At 39.9% G+C, this 18,886-nt stretch overlaps 1 protein-coding gene and 1 long non-coding RNA gene across 4 annotated transcripts in view; one reads left to right on the top strand and one right to left on the bottom strand.

The window, feature by feature from the left end:
• Window positions 1-18,886, bottom strand: part of LOC147173912 (tetratricopeptide repeat protein 28-like) — a 195,713-nt gene that overhangs the window by 118,563 nt on the left and 58,264 nt on the right. Inside the window, exon 1 of one of the 3 annotated variants that reach the window (XM_086076483.1) lies at window positions 10,314-11,103. The exons of the other annotated variants lie outside the window; for them this stretch is intronic. Within the exon in view, the coding sequence (XP_085932609.1) occupies window positions 10,314-10,340 (27 nt within the window). The 5' untranslated portion in view covers window positions 10,341-11,103. Of the gene's footprint in view, window positions 1-10,313; window positions 11,104-18,886 lie in introns of those variants that run through there. 3 annotated transcript variants of the gene reach the window in all.
• LOC147173913 (uncharacterized) lies at window positions 10,366-11,906 on the top strand. Its single transcript, XR_015094874.1, has 3 exons — window positions 10,366-10,670; window positions 10,751-10,814; window positions 10,889-11,906. It is a non-coding gene; the product is annotated as an uncharacterized LOC147173913 (long non-coding RNA).

Raw genomic sequence — 18,886 nt, 5'->3', positions numbered from 1 at the left:
ACAGGCTCATTGTCATTAGCTGTCAAGTCACCGGTCCATGCAAGAGTCCCAAGGCAGACATTTCAGTGTCACTTGTAGAAAAACATCACGATAACAAAGAGCCACAGCCGAAGCGGTCTTACATGTTTTCAGTTCTTAATTATTATTCCTGATGTGGAAATATAGTACTTGATGAGAGCCATTTCAAAGCGAGCCATCACACCAATTACCACATCACGCAGTCCTTCCTGATTAGAAATGTAATTTGTCAGTATTGTCAGTATTTATTTTCCCAGAAGCAAATGCTTTGAGAATCTCAGGTAAGGATTTGCTTTTAAGTTGCCATGAAGCCAATGAAGGCAACAAGACCACAAAACAATTAGTTATAACCAAAATTGATCGGCCGGGATCAGTACCGGCCCCGATTTCCTTAATTTTGGAGAATCGGTGATTAGCCGATGCCTTAAAATAAAACCGATCTCATCTCCTTCCGCAGAGGTCTGAAAAAGTCAGCCACTGTCTTCTTGCGCTGCGAGATGACTATTATAGGCTTTAATTTTGATGTTTCAAAGGTTTTGTTCAATGTTTTATAATAAGACAAAATTGGAACATTGAAGAAAAATCGGGATCAGCAAAAATCGAGATTAGCAGGTCAGATTTTTAAAGATCGGTCAGAAAATTTTGATCGGTGCACCCTTAGTAGAAACTGAAGGTTGTCACCGTGAAGGCTGAACAAACTCCAGATTTGATGATGTTCGTGGGCTGCATACGTAAGCTAGTTTTTGACCAAATGTAAAAAATAAAAATAAACTTGATTTACAATAACACCAATTTTGCCTTAAAATTGGTACATTTTACATAAATGTAATTTACAAACGATAAATTCCATACAGTACATGTATTTTTTATCAATCTTCTGCTGCAGTTTCACTAAGTGGTGTGGCAGCAAACTCAGCTCCCACGGGTCCTCCCATGCATATGTGCTTCAGAGGAGCCACCATCCTGGCTGCCTCCACCTGCACTCCCTCAGGCGCTGCTTCACTAGCATGGGTATAGCAGCAGCACAGCATTGGAATGAAGATGAAATTGTGGGATAGGATGGATGGATGATGGAAAACTGAGGGAAAGACATCCGAGTAGGTAAATGTGCAACAGCCTTAAATACGTATCTTATAATGAATGGGAATTCAGAAGAGTTTTAAGACCACAATAGTGAGCTCCAGGTGTTCGTTACAAAGCTACGAATAATACAGTCACTGTTGTCTGCACTACAACAAAATGAGTACTTTCAGAAGTTTAAACTGTTTGATGTTCCTGCTGTTGGCTCGAGTCTGATGAGGCGATTCAGTCACACTTGGATTTAAATAAAAAAATAAAAAAGACTGCATGACTATGCCAAATGAATGACGATCACTGCAAAACAGCTCAACATCCGTAAATGAGATGTGTTCAGTATCTGCAGAGTAAAGCAATCCTACAATACTAATTGGTGGTGGAGTGTGTGTGTACACATGTGTGTGCTTGTACATGTGTCTGGGACAGGCACAGTTCTCCAAATAAGGTGCAAAGCGTTTCAGATGCAGCGTGCTTGCTTCAAGATGTTTGTATGTCTCTCCCAGTTTAAGTTGATTGTGAAACAGACACAAAACAAAAGAGAAGTAAACATTTCACATTAAAATAATAGAATGATCAACTGAACCATAAAACAAAAGTACAGTAGCTTAATGCTAACACTATAAATGGGCTAACTGAAATAAACACTGATGTTATGGTTATTATAACCCTCCAAACTGCTACTTTAGTACACAAACTGTACTGTACTGTACTTTTAATGTTGATTAATAGAGGACCTTCTCTGGCTCATTTTTTTTCTTTTTTGCCATTACGGCACATTACGGCACAACATGGTACAACACGGAAAGCATAAACTCGGACTTGCCTGTATTCGGTAAATGTAATGGGGGTTTACTATATTCATGAATAACTTGCAATGTTCCCAAAAGTGGAAAGTTCCTTGTCAAAATTTAATGGGCCGTTCCTTGGCCTGTACACGCCCTTCCACAAAAGGTTTAGTGGAAATGGGTTAAGAGCCTTGGTCTAATCCTGCACACAAATAAGAAAGATGGTAATACAACCCTCTTGGCAGTGGTAACAATGCAAGTCTTCATTACAACAGGGACAACATTGTAAATGGGAAAATGAAGAGGAGGGTCACAACATGTGCTCCCAAATATAACTTGGGACGACAATTTCACACCTGAAGCATTTATTCGACTAGCGTGTGCCAAATTGTTGGTGTTTTGTTCCACAGAGTGATTATATATTCCTTTTTATTATAACCTTCATTAAAGCAGCTGAACTGAGTGCACACCACATCTCCCTAAAGAAGACAGACCACCACTGAACATGTTCTGTACAGCATGACTTCATCTGAGCTCCGAGACAGGTGGCGAAGGCAACAAAAATTACATGGCAATAAATGCATTCCTTGCATTATGTAGCATTACATATCACCACTAAAACTGGTGTCGGATAGTCAAATATTTAAAAGGCTGTTGATGCTCCAGATTTCGCAGTGGTAATTTGAGCACTCTCCAAATTGCTGAACAATATGGGCTTTAATGTTTTACATGGTCTCTGACCCCAAGTCACTAGAATAAAGACCAAGGAAGAAGTGTGGAAAAGGGAAATGTCAGACTCTAGGACAGAAGGTAAATGGTACTTCCCTTATATAACGCTTTTGGTACAGTATTTCAAGATTCTCAGATGGATGATAACATTGCAGTTGCCATCCATCACATACTATCAGGCACCAAGATATTGCTCACTTGTCAAGGCAACCATCTTCAAGACAAACAAAAAAAGGACATTTTATGATGCATCGGCAAAGCAAAACAAAGACATATTTTCCACATTTGTTTTTCACATTTGTGTACAAACTGTGGCTAAATACAAAGCAGAAGTCGAAGGTGTCATTTAGGACTTACGGTTAAAGTCACATCCCAAAATGCATGCTTCAAAAATCGCAAATAAGCAAAAAAAGCAAGCACTACAATGGAGCATATGCACAGCAGCACATTTCCAGTAGAAATTTCAGATGCATGCCTAATTCTTACAGTTGTCAGTACTTCACAAGCTTCTGAAACACCGTCTGAGTAAAAATGTATCTCTGCTGTCAAAGGCGTGATATCCTGGGGCATTGTACCAGGTGTATTCATAGTTCGGTGATAGTAGGCTTTTCGAGGTTGAAATGGCATCTAAATGTTTTGGTTTTCAAAGACGAGAAGATACAGTAGCTCCTCCAGCAAACACTGCAAAGTGCCGCTATGTGTAAACACAGTTTTAACACATTTCTCATATTCTCACTACAGATTTCATGGCCGGAAGTTAATATACCACAACAGAAGCCGCTGAATGCATTGAAGATCACTATGGCTTTCTTGGGCTGCAACTAAACCTGTGGTATGGATAAAATGATTGGAGGTATGAAATGATTTGAGATAGCGAAGCTGGGGGTGGACCATAGTTTGGTTTGTTCTTCAGCCCTCGTTACTTCCAGCCTGCTTGTCAGTCACAGCCTGTCTGCCTGCCTTGTTAGTAGAAATGGAAATGTGAATCTCCCATAGGAGACAAACCCACTAAGAATACGGAAGGGCTCCTGGCCCATATAGCTTCACAGTCATAAACACAAGTCTCATATGCCTCAAAAGTATACATTCAAACTTGTATGAACAACTGCTGGGGAGGGAAAGAAAGAAAGAAAGAAAGAAAGAAAGAAAGAAAGAAAGAAAGAAAGAAAGAAAGAAAGAAAGAAAATCGGGTGACACCGACAGAGAAGACTCCTCTGAGCCATTTTCTTTTCTTATAGCAAGTAGTTGAAAGCAAAAAACAAACCTAGCCACTCTGGCATGAAAATTAAGGCAAGGCCGCTCCAGATCACTCAGGGTGGGTACTGGGAACTAAAACAATTCGCTCCAGGCTTGGTTGCTTCTGTGACCCTTGAAGACATACTCCGTTAGGCCAGAGTGTGTGTCTGCTACACTGTCTGACTGCAACAACAAAAAAGAAGTTCCTTCATAACTGCTTGATGAGGGGTTCATTTTTTTCAAGTGATCTTTTCTTCTATCAAACACTGACCAAACTGACTTATTTGTTCCTCTTCAATAAATATTTTGAATCTAATCAAAAGCTCGATGTTGCCACCGTAGAAAATAAATGTGTGGCTATAACTTTGCAACGGTCACACTTGTTCAGCCTTCAATAAAGGGCTTTCGAATCCTTTCTTAGGCAAAAGAAGCAATGGAATTAGTGGGCGTCAGTTGGTGGCAGGGTGGCATTAACAGTGCTTTTCACGTCTCAATCCAAACTGGATCATAGACTCTCTAAGAGCATTCTAGCAGTCGGTCACAACATCCAAAGCAACATCACTTGGAGACAGCTGCCAGGCCTGAGGACTGAGCCGATTCTGTACCCCGCCAACTGGGCTAAGTCCAGTAGGAGTTATAAAAGAATGTAGGACTGTGGTTTTGGCAGCTCTACGCTGATAAATGCTGTGAAACAGGGAAAAGTATGTGTGTTTTCGAGACGTACGTTGAAAGGATATGTCTCAAGTGCCATTGACAGCCCTTTTTCGAATAAATTTCAAGCCAACTTGTGTATGAAATTCTGGCTCGCAACAGTATATGCGAGGCTGAGTTCACACCACAGGAGCTTAACCAGTGAAAAGAATCAAGTAGAAGTCAGTTCCACCTCAGAGAGCAAGGAAATGTTTTTCGATTGATCTGGTCCATCAAGTCAGGTCTTGTTTTGTATTCCCCATGGAGGCTCTCAGAGGCAGGCACCTCCTGAGCAGCTGACCACACCCGTGGAACAATGACCTCGATAAACTCAAACATAGTAGCATTTGCTCTAACAGGGGCACTGGAGGGTAAAAGAAAACTGTGGTAACACTGTGGTAAATCATAAATGGGTGCTCTCCGGCTTGGAAGAGAGCATGGAAATAGACGGTTACACACATAAAATCAATTTTCACATTTACGACTCGCGATCCAGAAATCCATCTCTACACACATTGTGTGAGATACAGCTCCAAAGAATGAGGATTAATGAGAGCAGGATGGGCCCAGTCACAAATGCATCCATTGTTTCAGCTGGTGTATTTTGACGTCGGCCTCTCAAGAGTACCTAACCTGGCAAAAACCTGCATTTTGTGTGTACTGCAAACTAATGTGCATTGGCCTTGTACTCGAGGCAGCTCTTCCCATCGTCTTCCATCACTGTCCAGTTTTCCCAACGGGAGAAACGGATTTGGGATTAACGGCACCACGAGTCGGACACTAACATTTCAGATGGATTGCTGAGTCGCAGTTCCCTCCTGCTTACCTGGCCCGGTCCCCACCCCGCGCACCACTACATTTTTTACATCCCATGATGCCAGGGCCATGAGGGCCGGCCCTGTAGCCACATCCAATTCCTTTGACATGCTGAGCCAGAAATACTGTGTAGTATAAAAAAAAAATAAACTGCAAGTGCTATCTGTCTCAATCATTATTTATGTCCTTCCTTTCACTCTTAAACTCCCAATCCATATCTTCGATATCTATCTTTTCCATAGCATATAACCTTCCCCAATGAGCTTTCAAATCAGGAATTGCATATCTAAAACTTTGCATAAATCTTTGGATGAATCTCTTTATCTTCAACCCTTGCATCAAGCCTTCAGGTTACGACCAACACAGACACCAAAAAATAACATATTGAACCCATTTGAGCTACATTTCTTCAGAACATTCTAACACTTAAATCAGGGTAATATAGGAGGATTTCCTTCTATATCAGTTTTTCCTGCACTGCTTTCAATGCTGCATTCCAAGATAATCTAAGCTTTAAAATGTACAAGGGTGTATCATTAGACTACAGTATTTGCATGAAAAGCACTGCTTTAGTAACCTTGACATTTGAGGTTTAAGCTTGGGAGCTTTTGGTCGCTCTAGAAAAGGCACAGTTATCTTGCAGTCCAATTTGTGCATTACTGTAAACATAGAAGCAATAGATTCCGGTACTCCAATTTAGATAAAACTGAAAGAAGGATAGAAGATAAAACACTAACACATTATATACCAAAAGCAATGTATCATCTTGGTAGATAGAGCACCTTTGTCTCAGCTCTAAATTACTTCTGCTGACATCCTTACCCACTTCCGACTCTCTTCCAGCACCTTTTGATACCTTTGCTTAACTGCAGTATCATGTATTCCCAAACTGATTTGGTGCCACTGGCACAGACATCACATCACAGAGACCTATGAAGCACTACAAGGAAAAGCCCTCCTTTATTCACTGGCCACAGAGCCCATAAATAATTCATGAAAAAGTTGGTGAACATGCAGAGTATCTGACCTCAGAAACATGAGTGTGGCATCCTATTAAACACAGGTGAGGCGGCTTTATATCATCAGTGTGGACACCATTACACATCTGGTAACTCCCAAAAAAAAAAAAAACTTTCCACTGACTTGGTCACAGTGTCACTTGCTTAATCCACGCAACTGAAAATTGTGATTTAAAAACGGAGCCAGAAATAAAGTAGAAATGAATGTCTGTAGATGAACACCGGTTATCCAACAATCTAGGTCAGGGATGGCAAACTCCTCGAGGGCTGGAGTCCTGCAGGTTTTAAAGGTCGAACTGCAGCTGATTCCAATTAACAGGATCGTTATCAGGCTTATGCAGAGCTTGCTGATGAGCTGATCATGAATCAGCTGTGTTGAAGAAGGGAAATATCCAAGACCTGCTGGACTCTGGCCCTTGAAGACCAAATCTCGCCATCCCTAATCTAGACGGTGGTTATTTTGCCGTTACCGGAAACTCTACTGCTAGCGTCACTTTGCCTTGAAATGCTCCGATTGGTCAATCGCCGTACGCCGTCACCGTCATCGAGATGGATGCCTTGCAAGCACTTAGCTTAGCAGTTAGCATCGCAAAGTCACAAGCTTACTTCCACTCGCCATGATGCCTATCAACGGCAACTCTGAGCCTCTTCAATGTTGTAAAATCGTCATCAATTGAGACCTGTGTGTTCTTTAAACTATAATTTTGCTCTCAATTTCATGAATCAATTACCTAGTAAATGAAATGCATTGTATGCTGGTAATGCCGATGAAAGCCTATTTTCAGTGACAAAACAAATTGAAAACTTCATGAAAAGAGACAGCTGTGGCTGTTAGGGCAATGTCAGTCCCAATTGCATAACTGTTCAATTCTTCAATAAAGACGTGAAACAAAAGGGATCATTTACAACCCCCGACTGGCTGCAAGAAATGTTAAACATAGTTAAAAAAAAAAATTAAAATTAAAAGGTCGAGAACTTGTACTTGTACTTCTTGCGCAATACATAGCAAAATCACGCTCGGTGAAGAGTTGCCGGTCACGACAAAATAACCACTTCGAACAATATATCGCTGCCGTTGGGCCAAAATCTTGTATCTCCAAAATCATCACTTTTCAGGACACCCCAAAAACGTTTTGGCCTAACGCCAGCGATATGTAAACCTACACAAACCAATAAAGTTGTTTAACAAAACAATCTGGTCTCAATAATAATTTTAGCACAAATAAAATAAAATTGCAAAACTACTACATTGTCGCACACAAATTTGCTACAAAAACACACAAGTTTAACATGCTAACCAATGACAGTATTTCCAATTAATTAACAATTAACAGGCAAGCACAAAGATCAGCCACACAGGTAGCTCACTTTCCCTCGTGTGATGGAATCAAGATATGTTGAGTTTAAACCTCCATCTCCAACACTTTTCCAGTAGAAATGTGACCTAGGGAGATTCTATCAGCACCTCTAATTGATTTGAGGGCCCTTTTAACCCCAGCACCATCTCTCCCTGCCTCGTCGAATTAGGTTTCTTTCAGTCTGCAGTGCCTTTGCAGCAAAGTAGGAGGTCATTTGTTATTCCTCAGCATCTTACACAGAAAACGAAGTGTACGCTATACATAAAGGGTCAGCCTCCACCTATTGTATTTAAATACGGCTGATGAGCCAATCCAAAAAAAGCTATTGATACAGAAAGTATTGATTGCAGCCAGAGGAGGGAGGGCCAATTATCTTTTCAGAATGTTAGTCAGACAGTCATTTGATTGTTACCATAGAAATATTGTCATCAAGCAACTGCATTCAGATTTCCTTTAGAATCTCGAGCCCTCTAGTTTATTCCAGCATCCTATTTTCAATTTCACGGAAATCCTTGGAAAAGCATTTTGTCCACAGCCAAGGAAACACACCACATATGCACATTATGGGAATGTCATGGGATTCAGAATTTTGAAGACTGCTATTTTGTTTACAGTGTGGGATGACCAGGGGTGGCTCACCCAATTTAGGCACATGATCCTGAAGAGATTTACAATATAAGAGAACGTTACTGGCATGACTCACTCTGTGTGAATCTGTTATAGATAAATATACAATAGGTTTGATTTAGCGCCACAAACATGACATGACAAACAGCTCTGTGGCATGATAGACAAGGTTAACTTGACATTTAACCAGATGTTTTCTATTTTTATTATCGGTCAAGAGACATTTTGTTCTTGGTTTCGAGGCAATGCAATGTGGCATTGTGAGTGTTCTTGTAAAAATGATTTAGAAGCTATCTGACAAATTACAGAGCTTGATCTTTCCCAGGGCATCTTGTGTGTTCCATAACACTGGTTAAAAAGATGATTCATATTTAAATGATGACTATTCCGTACAAAATGAAGTCACAGCTGTGGCTTGTTTTTTCTTCTTCTTTATTTTCTAATTCTATGACGGTACATCTAACTTAACTGCTTCCTTGAATTGTTTTCTTTTTTTAATAATTAGTGAAATGTGTGTGTATACAACACTTTCCAAAAGCCTGTAATTTACCTGCAACAATAATTTGTAAGTTTCATTCACGTAGATATTTCTTACATTACTTTGTCATTTTCAACAACCAAATGCCACAAGCTCTTACATCCTGTATGAGTGTCACACCGCGAGCAGGTTAATTATCATTACAGTACACCAAAACAGTGATGTAACAATGTTTCTTCCTTCCTAATTAGTTACTTGGTCTATTTTCTCAGTACACAATTTTAGAAATGAATCGGCATATGAAGTGTAGTGTTACTGTTCTAATATTTGAACACGGACCTCATATTGCTTACATGACACTTTCTTTATTGAGGAAGGGCATTTTGTCCTCAAAGAGACCAACTGATGATTCTGGCAGATATGCTACACAGCTGTAGACTTCATTACCAAATGCTCACACCGCGTTTACACTCTCTGCTGCTAATTCTACATTATCCACCAAAACGTTTCAGCTCATCTTTCAGGTGAAATCATCCGCATTAATGACTCTTTATCTGAGACTAGCAACTACGTTTAATAAATGTGGAAGGGCTAATAAGTTGAAACACATTGAGTCAACAATCATCACCTATAATCCATCAGTTGTAAGTTATACTGTGCATCTGGCACTAGTCACGAGTGCTCAAAAGAACATCAGCTGCAGCATGTCTCAGCTGTCTGAGTAAAAAAAAACATGGAGATAAAGTTCATATAACATTTCTAAACATTAACTTAATAGATTATTACTACCGCTATGTATATTTATGGTGTTAATGTTGTCTTTGTGTGTGACTTCCTAAAAAGCAGCTTTTTATGTTAAACCCAATTTCTCCACTGCTTGTCAGACAAACGCCCCCTGCTGGCAAAAATCTACAACATCCATTTCAGTGCCTTCACATTTTTATACATTCCAGATGATTTGAGTTTCCATAGTAGATAGCAATGAGTGTGAGCTATGAAAGAATGCTGAGAAAAAAAATCCATAGAAACAGTTAGTTTCGCTTTGTTTTCTATTTTTCTTCTTTGTATTTCAAATGGTGGTGAAAGGTAGCAACGCTTCTTTTAATAATTTTACATGGAAAGTTATCATCTTCCATTTGGTAACAAAAGCCATTAAATTGTCTTTTTTCAAAAGTTATTTTCAAAGGTACTGTACTGTACTGCACTGTACTGTGCTGACAATGCATTGCAGACTTGGCTGCACATCTGCCCACTGTCTGCTAACTTGCTCCCTGCTTCTTTAAAGTAAGAACAAATAAAGATCTGTAATAATCCTATAAAACTGAATAGTAATGTAAACTATGTCGTGGTTAAAGTTGACCATTCTTGAGCTTTTTGAGCTCCAAAATGTGCCCTCTCTCCAACTTGTGAGTCACAAATGTACAGTATGTCCATAATTGGCTAAACAATGTGTGTGGGGGGGTTCGAGGGGGGGACTCACCTTCTTCCGGGGCTGCCATTTCATCATATTTGTAAACCAAAATGGGCCAGCATTAAGATATTATAGGAGACTGGAATGTAGATTGGGGGAAATCCAGGGCGCAAGTCATGCTGCTGCTACTTCACATGTTCTCCATAGGGCGACGCATGCTGAGATGTGCCACTGCCAGGCTCAGTTTGCGGCAATTTTTATGGAGCTAGACAGCGCGGTAGACGCGACTCACACACGGTTTAAATCCACTTGTACTCGGTGAAGAAATCACGGCCACGGTTGTCGGTTGTCAGCGTGCGCGCGCGATGGTTTGTGCGCGTAAATCCAAAGCCGCGATCCGCTGTGGATCCACTCCCTTGGCTGGAGGTACGTAAGGCTCAATGCCTCCACGACTGCCCCGAGCCAGAAAATCCGTTTTTCAACTTTTGTCAAAACGTCTTCCTAAGTGGGATACGCCGTCAGACTGCGTCCAGATGGTCCTCTTGAATCCAAGGAAAACAAGCAAAAGACGTGAGTGTGTCTCAAAATGTAAAAATATACATCACAGTGTAAAAATCCTTCGCTTTTTTTTTTTTTTTTTCCAGTGGCGAAGACACACTTTTTCCCGGATGTGCTCGTTGAGAAACAGTTATAAAACAACAACAAAAAGAGTCCAAGCAAGACAAGAGGAGGGTTTTCAGGAGAGGAGGGGGCAAGAACCCCAAAAGAAAAATCCCTGGAATTTGTGAGGAGCTGGAAGGATAAACTGATTCGTGCAAGAGCAACAAACTGGACTGGAGCTTTCTGATGACTTCCTTCCCTTCGCTCTTTACTCACTGAGGAAGCAGGAACTGCAGGGTCATAGCGCCGCCGAATGCAATTCCGTGGTACCTTGTGAATGTGGGAGTTGTATTCGTTCTGTGACCAAGCTCGTAACTCAAATAACTGTGTTTCAACTCAACGACCGTAACCCACTGAAATCAATTAAAATGCTATTAATGCATTCCAAAACGGTTTTGGGTTCACATGTTTTCAATAAAGGAAAAAATTGCACTGAATGGTATTTAAAATTAAAAAAAGACAATGAAAATGAATACACTCTCTTGTGTTACCAAAAATATGGCTCAATCAGAATTATTATTTATTTGCATCATTCTAAACACTGTGTTTAAAGGGGAAGCCAACCCAATACATATATTTACAATAATATGTTATATACAGCCGCACTAATCTAAACACTGTGTTTGTGGAATAAGAATATAGCATCAAAACTCCAGGGGACAGCCATTTTGCCACTCGCTATTGAGTGTGCTCAGGGCTCAGGTAACGACCAATCAGGGCTCAACAGAAAGTAGCAAAATAGCCGCCCCTCAAGATGGAAAAAACAGGAGGATTTTATTCCACAATCTCAATAACAATTCATCTGATTGCCATATTTAGACGAGTTGGGGTGCATACAACATATTATTTTAAGAAGAAAAGCTTTAACGTATGCCTCTTCTCACGCCGGTAGTCGTAAGTCAGTGTTCTTCCTAATAATATGACTACGTTATGTAACAATATGCTAATAAAAATCCTATTTAGTGAAAGCATTTGTATAAATTTTAGTACGAAATTTTTAGTTATTGAAGCAGAATACATCTACCTGTGGTCTATGTATTGTTATCACTTTTAAAAAAACATATAAAAAACAGGATTAGCAGGGATGGACTATCTATCTGCCATACAGGGCAAATGCCTGGTGGGCCCACATCTTTTGGGGCTGATGCGGTGCTATTTAATTATTATTTTTCTTAATGTTTCCCTAAGAGAGCCCACAATTTAGAGGGAGCAGTCCATTAATCAATTTACAATATTGACAGAAAACTGAATCAATCAATAACAGTGGTAGAGCTACGTTACGTGGAAGCCAGGGGTCATCAAGATTCATGTTCAAATACAAATTTGATAAGAATCTGTTGTTAGAGTAGAACATTTGATTCTTGTTGTCGATGTCAATATTCATTATTTTTTAACCATAGCCAGCAAACAACATGGCTGAGAAGTTATTGTTTTTCATACCATCCGTCATGATTTCATGCAATAAAATGCACATGTATCCAGAACCTTGCTCTTCACATTCATCATGCAAGCAGGAAGCAAAAAGCAGCATTCAGAATTATAAAGAATTAAGAGATCGTTTTGTTATTGTGCTTTTTAGATATGCTATGAATGAATGGGCTATTAATTGCAGTATGCAAAGCGCTGCCGATTTTTTTTTGCGCCGACCTAGCCCAGATGAATGGTGTGAAATAAAGACAGATTCATGGACAAACAGGGGAAGCTTTCTGCTTCAGATTCACCAATAAGCACAAAAAAAAAACACACAGTGTAAATGTAGGTCTGGCTTAACCATACAGCTAGCCTTTTCCCGCCTTACCTTGCATAGAACTGAATGTTGTAATTGGAGCCGATGAATCTTTGTAATCCAAACAGGATTAGTAGAACTATTATTTTTTAGCTTTAATTCAATATTGTCATGCACTGTAATGTCTACCAAAGCAGGTTGTGGGACACACATAATCATGAATGAGTTGGGAAATCGGTGGTAAATTAAAACCCTGTTGATATTGGATGATGATGTGCGTATTGGAACACAATAACAATGTTCATGGTATTAGTTGTGTTTCTTTTGGGGGATTTTTTTTTTTTTTATGACTTATACTCTTTATTACAATCAAGACTATGAATACACAGCTATCATATTAGAAGAAGAGGGTAAATTTATGTTTAAAGTACAGGTGAGTAAAAATATTGATCCATCAATGCATTGCAATAGTTCATCCCATTCAGCAAATACTCTGAATTAATTCACCTCTTGGCCAATACAAGTACACTTTGCATGTGATTCACAATGCATGTATTATTCAAAGGTTTTATTACTAAAAGTTTAACATGACATGCTACATATGTTAAATATCTACAAATTCCAACCTTTCTCCGCATCATCTTGAGAAGTTTACCAACCTGTTTTCAAGGATGACCGCAACTGGAATCTTACATCAACCTGTTGTTTGCTGTCATGCTAGCTGGCTATCAGCTGGTGGCCAAAGCTAACTACTCTTCTGCTAACATGGCACCTTAGCATAACGTTTAGGCTGATTACAGAGCATAAAAATACACGGATAGGTGTGAATAGGTGCATTTCTTCAGCTTGGCTTATAAACATATTGCACAATTAATACAGTTCACACAATGGCAATCAAACTGGTATCATCTGTAAGCCATTTTTAAAAAATACAAATCTTGTATTTACCAGGTTGTTAATTGGGCAATAAATTCATACAACAATACAAAGCTGTTAGCACTCCTTTATGGTATGCGCAGTGTGAACCTATTACGGCACCCTTTGAATACATAAACATACCTCTGACAAAACACTCCCGATACTGGCTCATTTGCACTCGTCACCAAAATGCAGGTAATTTTGCCTGACAGACACATGAAAGGGTAGCATGGTTTAACTGTGGTAACATTATGATGACAATAACATCACACACAGCATCTACTGTGACTTGCAGCCTACTTCTCCGTCCATAGAGACTGCTGTCCTTGTTTAGCTTTCTCTTTTTTTAACAGTAGATTGAATTGTTGCCACAAAAACTGCAGTCTTCATGAAGGATGCGGAGGCCTTGGGTTCTGAAGACAACTACAGTCCTGTTTATGTCCCTGTTTTTCCTGCTTAGAGCAGCTGTCATAAGTTGAGCACCATGTAATATTTTACTGCAGCCTTCCTGCACATACTATTGCCAAAAATTGTATTCTGGTATGAGTTGTCAAGAATGACAAAACATCTACAAGTGTTTCACACTGAACATACTTTGAATAATTTTAACTACCTGTAAATAATGATGTTGTGCTCAATGCAGTTACTGGCACCATCCCCAAACACAGCAATAACCAAGCAATTATCGATGTGGAACCATGTTGCCGCATACGTGGACGAATTAATACTGTAACAGGATTACGGTTCATTCATAAGGTGTTATCTCAATGTAGCAGAAAGGCAAATGAAAGAAGTGGTCGATATGGAACGGTAGTGTGGGGAGTTTAAACAATAAGTGTTGTGATTTAAATTGGTTTAGGTAATGGACTCTATGGAGCTGTGAGTGTGGTCAATATGATGGGTCACAGGGGTACAGGGTGCACGTCGGGGTCACTCGGATAACAAAAGACCAGCCGGAGGAGGGGCTGGTCTGACATATGGCCACATGGGTGAACTCCTGCTGTGCTCAGGGGGTCCACTCGGTAATCCACAAGGCTGAACACGAACAAAAGTTGGACACTACCTCCTACAGATGGCACCCAAGCAGAACAGGGAAGGGGGCACTAGCTAATGTAACGCCATCTACAACTTGTTCCAATTATTATAAATATCATCTTTACATGGTCAATAAATAATCAAACGGCACCTTTCTACTGGTGCCTGCTGGCACCGCCCCACGTCCAGCCCCAGCTCCCAAAGTTAACATTTATGTTCTCTTTCAAGAACACAGAGACCTTGTAAAACAGGTATGAGAGGCTTTCATAAAAGGCATATGTTTGATGATCAATCAAAGGCCACTTCTGTATGTACCCAGAGTGGAGCCTGTCATCTGGCATCTCCATCCAGAAGTGGCTCCCACTGCATGCCTCTGCTTTTCCAATCAGAGCCGCACAGGAAATCAGACTCCAGGCTTCAGAGGGAAACAAAAAAAAATCAACTCTTTCACTCTACACCCCTTGGAGCTGTTTGGGAAAAAAAAGGTTGGTGCTTCCTATTTTTGTTCTTGCCAAGCTCACCCTTAAAAAAATGTTTCCACTATGTGCTGTGATTGAGGGTGGGTGGATACATTAAGATGGGTCACACTGGTCTCCAGTATACTTTGAGCTGTGCTTCTATTGTCCAGTTGATTGGCAAATATCTCCACTCAGACTTTGTGATGAATTAAGCACCATTTTTGCACACACTCACTTATCACTGCCACTCAAAGATTACGTTGTTCTCCAAATGTGCCTCATTTAAACACATTGACGAGCAAAACTGAGAATCAACCGCCGAGACATCCCAAAAAGCTTTGCTGGGCTGCGCCGCTGACATCACGTATCACAGCTAATTATGCTGCACCAGCTAGCTAGCAATGAGCTCCTGCTGCGGTTAAGTATGTTGCGGAGTCGCGCCGAAGTCAGCAATCATCCCCTTCGTGGTGACGAATAAGGTACATTTATGATAATTATCCTTCTGAGGAAGGAAGATGATATGCTAATAATTTAAGATTAACACGGCTAGCGTTTAACAACGGAAAGTGCTTGGGTTTTCGAGTCCACTTTTCACAGATGTCGCTGGAACCACGTTAAAACGGACAACATCCAACTTTGAACAGCAAAATGGCAGGTAAACGAATACGTTTCTGGACTCTGGAGGTAAAAATTTACTCGCTAAACAGAACAGGAAACTGGAAATGAATCACGGCATCCTATGCCGTACTTCAGCCAGGAGGCGTGGCCTATAAGGTTAAAAGTAGATACTGTATTGATGTAGCATAAAATATTTATATTTGTTTGCTTGCACAATAGAGATCAGAGTTTTGATTTGGATTTTTGGGGCATGCACAATAAATGTTCTCAAATTACATGACATCATCTTTTTATTTATTTATTTTAAATCAATATAGCTTTGCTTCTAGACAAGAAAATAAAGTATGCTGCTATACACAATAAATACATATATATTTATATTAGTGCTGTCAAAGTTAAAGCGTTAACGGATTAATTAATCACAAGAAATTATTGCATTAAGTATGAATTAACGCAGATTAATCACACTATTAATTTTGACCATAGATTATCCATTATCCTAGCGTGACAGCGGATGGCTACGTTACGTTTAAGGTAGCACCGTTTGAGCAATAAAAATAATTACATGCATTTAAGTAAAGCATTTAATAAATGTTTGCGTATCACCTTTAGAATATTTGTTCATATTGGGGTCATTTTTTTCCATTTTAAATTATGCAAGTAATTAACTGATTAGAAAGAGCGGAGGATGAGCGTGTGCAGTGGATCAATAAATGTTGAAGACGTCCTCATAACATTAAATGTCAAAAGAATTAACACACAACCCGGTGCTCTTCAAATTTGGTGGGAAATTTTTGGGGGATAAAAAGTCTTTTTTTATTAAGCGATTAATCAATATTTTAAAATGTGATTAATCTGATTAAAAATGTAATCGTTTGACAGCTCTAATTTATATACAACTGTACATGTACAAAAGCTTAATGACAGATCGTCATGTCCACTTCAATCTCAGAAAATATCAAAACAATTGCCACAGTATTTTGAATTTTATGTGCCTTAAGCCTTTTTCTCACAAGTGGTGCTCCTAAGTTTACGTACTGCTAGGATATGTACATTTATGAGCACAACTGCATATAAAATAGTAAACCAATTTTTAATTTGTTGTCACATTTTTATTGTTTAATAAAACCCATGCTTCAGGTCCCTAGGATTAACTGCAAACCGCCCCAAAAAAAAAAAGCTCCACAAAATTAGAAAGTAATTCATTTGCAAAACTTCTCCGCAATTATTTTTTTCTCGAGCCTTGGACACACACACACACACACCCACGCACGCAAACACGCACACACACAGGTTTGTTTTACTATATTTGTGGGGGCATCTCATTGACATAATGCATTTCCTAGACCCTTCCCCTAACCCCAACCATCAAAAATGATTGCCTACCCCTATTCCTTACCCTAACCTCAACCATAAGCCAATTCAAACCTAAACTCTAAAACCAAGTCTTGACCATCAAAAAGAGGTCTAAAGTTGTGGGGCCCAGCAAAATGGCCCCACACGGACGGGTGGGCCACACAACTCTGTGAAATCCCGAAATGTTGGCCCCACTTTGTAACAAAAACAAGACCACACACACACACGTATGTATAAAACATCGTTAGCTGATAAATTCATTCATTGAAATGTAGTCAAGTATATTGCGACTCCCATAATGTACCAAGCTTCCTTCTTCATATGCTGTTTATGAATCCTACTAATTGATTTTCCCAGCAGAACAAATGTGTGAAATAGGGACCAGAGCAGCAATATTGACATAGCAGGCTTAAATTACTCTCTCATATCAAAATTACAGTACATTATTATCTATAATTCTGATCTAGCTAACACACTGTTGCTTTTTCTCTCATCCCAGCCTCCATCCCGCCATATCTTGTCCTTCCCTTGCCTTCGCCTCTCTCGCTCAAGCCAACCAGTCGAAGCAGATGGGTCGCCCCTTTGGTTCTATCCAAGGTTTCTTCATGCTAAAGGGGAATTTGTCCTTGCCTCAGTAACCACTCTACTTGCTGCTGTGGGGTCCCGTGGGGTCTCTGTAATGCATAAGGAGTGTCTCCATATGAAAAGTGCCTTGAGAAAACATTTGTTGAAGCTCAATCCAGGTGACTCGTGTACGGATTTTCAGGAATTAAGAGCATTTATCTTTTACCTTACGGGAACTTGTAAACTGTACTTAACCCCTTCTGACAAAGGATAGCATCTCCAATGGCATGCTCTTTAACATGGCTGACATCCAGCGGATGCACGTATGCCCACATGGCAAACCGCTGCTGCAGTCAAGTGGAAGACCATGACAATTTGCCTCAAGGACTCATTAGTCCTAATTGGCCATCAACACACGACGGGCATCTGTACACAGTCAACAACTAGACGGAGAGCTTTGCTATTGAATTTGGTGTTAAAACCATCCACCAGTCCTCAACCTTTTAATGCAGCAGCTCATTTGCCAGCATGCGTCGTGTATCTGCATCTGCTTGCATATTAATGGCCAACATGCAACATTCAGATGGAGCTGAGAGGGAGAAAAACAAATATATATGTATACACAAAACTCTTGAGATGAGATGAAAAGCACTCCAAAAAGCTCTCCAGATTTTTTTAAGCGAATTGATTTTCACACGGACTCGTGCTCTTAAGTTCCAAGTGAAGAGTTGCCGTGTGCTATCTGGGCGCCATAACCTCCCCGTTTTCTTTTATTATAACGAGCAGCATTTTAATTACGGCAGTCAATATTTCGAGGCAAAGAAATCTGCTCCAAAAACACAACAATGTGATCAAATGTCTCCCATGTACATAATCACGAGTCCTCTCTAGCTTTAATTGCAGACAGAACACAAATTATTTGAAAATAAGGAACACTATAAAAACCTTTTTAAAGCGATACAAGACTTATAACTCATTAGGCATTGTGTACAAAGAGTAAAAGTGCAAAACTCTCTGGCATCTTATTCCCTGAATTTTCTTTTAAACCGATTAAGTATCAAAATAAGAAAATACCGTGGTGAACATCATTATTCTGGTCACGTGATCGTGATGACGCATCCCGTGCGTAACCGAAAGCCGCCTTCGTTCATTTCAATGGGCGTTTGCTGACGTAATCCGCAGTAAAACGCCAATTCTGATCAAAGTAAAATCCTCAGCACGTCATGTTTCATGTCATATGTGTGAGGGTGGGGCGGTTGGCCCCTCTTAATGTGGGCTAAAGCGTGCTTAGCACACAACATGTAGCA

This window comes from Leptonotus elevatus, chromosome 5 (assembly GCF_054856555.1).
Source record: "Leptonotus elevatus isolate MCC_2025b chromosome 5, RoL_Lele_1.0, whole genome shotgun sequence".
Taxonomy (NCBI): domain Eukaryota; kingdom Metazoa; phylum Chordata; class Actinopteri; order Syngnathiformes; family Syngnathidae; genus Leptonotus; species Leptonotus elevatus.
Note: the sequence above shows the minus strand (reverse complement) of the source record. Positions and strands in the feature narration are given on the sequence as shown.